The 6,430-nt window shown below is 43.0% G+C and overlaps 1 protein-coding gene across 4 annotated transcripts in view; it reads right to left on the bottom strand.

Moving 5' to 3' along the window:
• The window catches only part of LOC111864982, a 258,314-nt gene that overhangs the window by 64,318 nt on the left and 187,566 nt on the right, over nucleotides 1-6,430 (bottom strand). For all 4 annotated transcript variants that reach the window (XM_023852644.2, XM_023852646.2, XM_023852642.2 and 1 more), the window contains one exon: nucleotides 6,034-6,119. In XM_023852644.2, coding sequence (XP_023708412.1) covers nucleotides 6,034-6,119 — 86 coding nt within the window. The remainder of the gene's footprint in view (nucleotides 1-6,033; nucleotides 6,120-6,430) is intronic.

The raw sequence follows: 6,430 nt of genomic DNA on the forward strand, positions 1-6,430 counted from the left end.
ACTTTCTTCATGGGTAAAGCGGCAGGGGCGTGAAGCTGGTCACTCGCCTCAAACTAGTGCCGAGGTCAAGAAAATATGGATCTATACATCCACTCCCCCATAAGCCTTACCCTCTGCAAAAAATGGTATGAATTCATTAAAGCAGTTTTGTTTTAATTTTAAGTAGAATGGCCTCCAAAGTAATCTTTATGAATACGGACTTCCAGAATTTTCCATATCTTTAAACAATTTAGAAATAAAGCAGTCATGATTTTTTAAAGTTGTTTGTTCCCATGGAACAGTTTGCTGGGTTTATATTCGAAGGTTTAGATGCACTTTCATGTAGATATCCATTTTTTTTAATTCGCTTAGTGGGGGGTGGAGTCCAGCTGGGTCCACTCGGCATGGAGGCCACTGATTGGCCTATTGTAGCCTTCCCCGGGTTATTTTGATGATGGAGAATTTGGTGGAATAAAGATTGGCAGGGGAAACCGAAGTACTCGAAGAAAACCCGCCCCAGTACCACTCTGGTCACCACAAATCCCACATGACTTGACCTGGGCTCGAACCCGGGCCCCCGCGGTGGGAAGCCAGCGACTAACCGCCTGAGCTATGGCGCAGTGACTACATATCCATGTTGGTAAAGTACATATTTACGCTGACCACGCGACATCCTCTATCCTCTAAAGTTGGTACTAACTTCGCCGACAAGCGGCGGTCGCTCGGTCGGTATACGTTCGCTTGCGGTCTAAAGCCACGGAGTTGGTTTCGAAATGTATGACGATGAAGATGGCAATGAAGAAGAAGACTTGCACCAAGTGCACCCGATGTAGAGAGAAAACCGGAAATCCGTCCTATGGTTTCGGTTTCACTTTCACTTTCAGTTCCAACGTAACAGCTTCGTGAGGGTTTAAAATCCGTGGGGCGCTGAGTGTCCGGGACCAGGAACCGCAGCAATTCAGAAGAACGGCCACCCGCAACAAGCGCCGGTAGCGACTAGCCACGTGGATATTGACCAGCAGCTGCTGTTGCCCCGAGCACTAAGCACGGGTTCTGCTCCAATGAAAACACCGGCGCGTTTGTTTGACCTCCGAAGGAGGTAGGAGAGGCGCGCGGATTGGTGACTTCCTGTCGGCGGTTCTTGCCTTGATTGAGTACTCCCCTGAGCAGAAGTAACTGCCATCGCTAATGGCGTCCAATAGATTTGATTCAACATATCTGCAGGAGCTCAGCTACCTATCAGTCTGCTTAAGTGAGTGCAGTTGCTACCAGAACTGAAAATGTAAGTCAAACGTTTTTAGTTGCTTATTTATAGACAGTGTCACGTAACTTCGAACAAGGCCCCGCATTCCTAGTCAAATCCCGCGCACAGCTTGTGGTGGGAGGAGCTTCTTAACACTCGTTCTTCCACGTGTTTCATTGAAACTACCCTATTCTCTTTTCGAAGAACATATTACAATAATACAAACATATTGTCACTCGTCATGCAAATAAAATACGTTTAGTGTGTATTACTAATTTATACTTTGAAAATTAAAATATAACAGTCATATGTAATGAAGAAAAGAATTTAGCCATTCGTCATGGGAGTACATGTACAAACTGACGTTTTTAAACAGATGATAGAAAAACCGTAAGTATAACCTGCTTCGAGGGTGCCTTACAAACAACTGGCCGCCTGTCACTTCTCACACCCTCGAACCCACCTCCTTGTCTGAAATTTTTCTTCTGCGCGTTCAGGGTTACTCTTGGCCCTGTTCGAAGTTACGTGACACTTGCTATAACAAAGCTGTCAATTTTGAGACTAAGTTCACGGAGTTGAGCCCTTCTGGAGAAGCCGCCAGTTGTGCATGTACTCAAGAATTTCTCAGCATTTTTTGGAACACGATGGTTCATCACCGTGTTCACAAGAGCCCTCCACTGGTTCCTACCCTGAGCCAGATCAATCCAGTTCATACCATCCCATCCTATCTCTCTAAGATCCATCTTAATAACACTCTTTAATTTATTTTTTGCCTTTTACTTCATCTGTCTTAGATGCATATAGGCTTATGTAGTGTGTTTTAAGAAACTCGTAATTTGTTCCCCTCGAAAGAAGGATCGTTCTGGCACAAAGTACTAAACAAGGGACGGTTTTCTTGTTTCACACATCGTAAGAAATGATACGTAATTATTCCACATCTCTGCCCATGTTGAATTAGAATTTAGTAGCAGGGAAACAATCTTGAATCAAACGCGGTTACGGTCGGAAGGTAAATTCATGATTGAGTTGCATGTTGTAAAAATGAGCGACTTTTCTTTTAATGTTTGTTAATTGACATTCATTTTGTGCTATAACAGGATGAAATGCTGTTCCGTTTACAATGATTCTCTGTGATATATTTTCACAGGTTAAAATGAGTTAAAATGAAATATACAAATATAAAGTAGCTAATTAAACGCGCTTCTTGAATTTCAGGTCACACAAAGGGAGAAGAGAGCGCTCATGCTTGCTGAGAACACAAGTCCGTTTACTGCACGAAAAGCAATATTGAATTCTTCTTCGAAGTATTTTCCCTTTAACCGAATTTTCCTCTACCTGTCTGTCTTACTGAATTCTTGAAATTAATTTTATCGAGCTCTCTGCCTCCGTGTAGAAAATTACATGTATTGTAAGCAGGCCAGCACCTGGCTCGGAACAAGTGAACTGCTGATTTTAGCGAGGTCGGCAGAAGCTCAAGGGCGTCGGGGCGCCTGAGCCGACTGGAGCTACAAGTCAGCAAGGAGGGTTTGGAATTTAAAATTCAGTAGAAATTGCGTTTTTATGAGGATAAGGGAGTTATTAGCCAGTCTGTGCCCATTCGGGAGCTGAAAAACGAATTTTAGATTTGTTTTCCATCCAGGAAATACACTTGGTCGTCGACTTACGACCGGCCCCCCAAAAAAAAACGAAAAATAAAAGATGTTTAAAATGTAAAAGTTTTCAAAAATAAATTATAAAGATGATAAAAGAATTAGAAAGGTTAAACAATACTGTTAATAAATATATGGCCGATATACGCTCAGATCGACTTACGACCTGTCAGTCAGAACGGAAGTCGGTCGTAAGTCGAAGACCAAGAGTACTCGTAACTGCAGATGAATTTACATTGTGGACGCCTGCAGGTCTAGTATACGTCGGTTAAATATTAATTTTTCGTTATAGAGTAGTGACATAAAAGCAAAATAAGCATAATTCGCACCCTTCGCCAGGTGAATTTAACGTGAAAAACTCTGAATGACAGGCCTCTCCATAGCTCAGGCGGTTAGTCGCCGGCTTCCCACCGCGGTTGCACGAGTTCGACCCTAGGTCACATGGGATTTGTGGTGGCTAAAGTGGCACTGGTGCAGGTTTTCTAAGAGCACTTCGGTTTTCCTTGCCAATTCTCATTCCACCGACTCCTCCTCTCAAACCTATCATCCGGGGCTGGTACAATAGGCCAGTATTGGCCGACGTACCAAGCGGACTCAGTCTCACCCCACCCCAAAACTAAAAAACTCAGAATGACCAAATGGGCAGGCCATGTGTTACGAAAAGGAGTGATGATATATACATACAAGAATTTTTAAGCGATGCTAAGTGGGCCCATTTTCACTGCGGCATGGCGCGTCCTCAGGTCGCGGATGGAAGTGACGGCCTCCAGATATGGAGCGTATCTTCTAATATATTAGATAAGGGGTTGCGGACAGTCGACAATGGGTGATCCTCCAGTTTGAATGTTGGGCGTGGGGCTAAAATTCCTAATCATAGAAAATAAGCTAGGTATTGGCTTGATCAATCTGGCTCAGGATTGGGACCAGTGGAGGATTTTTGTGAACACGGTATAAAATATTATGAATATCTTGAGTAGCTGCACAATTGACGGCTTGTCCAGAAGGTCTCACCTCCATGGAGTCAGTTAGTTGGTTATGCAGAGTTTTCAAGCCCAGGCATGGACCCCAAATGTGGGGACATTATTACAATAGATCTTGAAGGAACAGCATGAGAGGGTGTGAACTGGATTCATCTGGCTCAGGATACGGAAATGTGGTGGGATTGTTATTTATTTTATTGTTGGAATCGATCCCGAGACGTTTTGTGTGCCAGTAAGCTCATCACTTAAACACTGGTGTTTCTCCGATTTCAATCGAAGCCTTTAGCAATTTGGAACAAAGAGTGAGTAATAACAAATATGTTAGTATAAAAAAGACGGTCACATCAAGGCGGGAGTGGAATCAACTTCGAAACGTCGCCTTTATTTATTTATTTATTTACGGGCTATGTAACAATTCTACAATTCTTAGGCTATATATTGTCGCGTGTTGCCTATCACACCGTTGCCTATCAATGGACGTGTCTTCTCGCCCGGCTTTTTGGCGGCACGCCACAATATCATGGAAACGTAAGGCGATTAATGAAATTGAAAATGTGGAAGGAAGCTGTCGCGGCCTGACTTTAGACTCTGATCGCTGCATTTGTATTGAGGTACTGAAGAATGCCACGTCAGAAGAGCCGATATCCCGGCAATCCTAAGCTGTTACAATCCATTTAACTATACAACACTATCCAGATTAAGCCTCTTACCTAGGCCTATTTCGTTACTTTTTCTTTCTTTCTCTCTGTTTCCTCTTTTCTCAATTCTTCCCTTCTCTGTGAGGTCTTAATACCACACCTTCAAACCAAGCTGAAAATCTACTTACAAAAAATCCTCAAAAGACACGACGATCGCATCTGATAATGGTAGAAATCAAGAAGATTGATAAAAGGGAACATGCAATATGCCTGCGGGGGGGAACAAATTTCTTTGAGAAATATCGCAGAGTTATGAAAAGTTACTCTACTAGAAATAGGCTTGAATAAAAAGTACTCGGAGACCTGAAGCACGTACTCCCTGCTGCAACATTAAGGTAGCATTTTGCCCACGTTATGATTGTCAGAGCAAACACAGAGGGCTCCTTTTACTTACTTACGGAGCTGAGTCCTTCATGAGAAGCCAAATCTGCAGCTACTCAAGAATGTCCCAGCATTTTATGGAACCGAAAGGTTCATTACCGTGTTCACAAGAGCACTCCACTGGTCCCTATCCTGAGCCAGATCAATCCAATCAAATTTCTCTATGATCCATTTTAATATTATCCACCCATCTACGCCTTGGACTTCCCAGTGGTCTCTTTCCTTCTGGCTTTCCCACCAATATCTTATATGCATTGTTATTCTCCTCCATTCGTGCTACATGCCATGCCCACCTCATCCTCCTTGACTTGATCATTCTAATTATACTTGGAGAAGAGTACAAGTTATGAAGCTTCTCATTATGCAGTTTTCTCCAACATCCTGTCACTTCATCTCTCTGCGGTCCAAATATTCTCCTCAAACACCCTCAGTCTGTGTTCCTCCCTTAATGTCAGAGACCAAGTTTCACAACCATACAATACCATAGGCAAAATTATAGTTTGTATATCAGAGTGATACCCTAACCAACATTAAGCGACCGGTGTTTGTAATGGAGATTCCGTGTGCTTTCTGCAAGGAGTGAACTGAATCATTTCATATTATTTCGACGAATTTCAGGCTTCAGACCTCTCTTATACAATGAACATAAATTACTGGGCTTGAGGGGAGGCCTACTATAGACACTATTGTGGTAACTGTGATGGATCATATTCGACCCTGAAGATGGGAGAGATATGTTCCTCTGAAACATTGGGTTTTATCCGAATGACGTGGCAGTATAGCCCACAAGACCATTTTGTTTAAGATCCACCTACTCTTATCAGAGGAGGTTAGAAATTTCTCAAAACTACCAGCCTGAATTCTGTCAGGTTCAACGCCCCATGTTTCCACCAGTCCACGTTTAGAAAGAGGTCACTGTAATCCGGTTCAGTTCGACATCCATATTTAAGATACTGGATTTCATGAGCTCACTGAGGTTACACATTACACTGCAGCCATTTTGTTCTTTCTAAATAACAATACTGTTTCAATTCAGCACACACACACACACACACACACACACACACATACGAAATGATAAAAGGTTTTTGTGTGTTCTGTACCTTGAATATGCCAAAGAGCAGGACGATGCTCAGCACCACCATGAAGAGCTGCGTGCCAATAGTTGCGCAGTAGGCCATCTGCACTCCTGCAACAAGAAGAGGCCTTAACCGGCTGAACCGAGCAGACCTACCTATCGTGAATTTCTGAGCTCGAGAAGTGAACTGGTGAACATTTCCGGAATCGAGACGAGAACGACAGTTTCCCTAGCTTGTCATACTATCTTTATTGCAACAATTAACAATCAAGTTCCTTCCGTCAAATGTGACACTTTTTTAAGTTTTCCACCTCGTCAGCACCTGCCTTACATGTTTCGGCTCACCACGGAGCCATCATCAGAGGCATTTATAGTAGAAAAAGAAATCACCAACACACAAAACTTCACTTTGTCCAAGATAG

This window comes from Cryptotermes secundus, unplaced genomic scaffold (assembly GCF_002891405.2).
Source record: "Cryptotermes secundus unplaced genomic scaffold, Csec_1.0 scaffold209, whole genome shotgun sequence".
Classification (NCBI taxonomy): Eukaryota; Metazoa; Arthropoda; class Insecta; order Blattodea; family Kalotermitidae; genus Cryptotermes; species Cryptotermes secundus.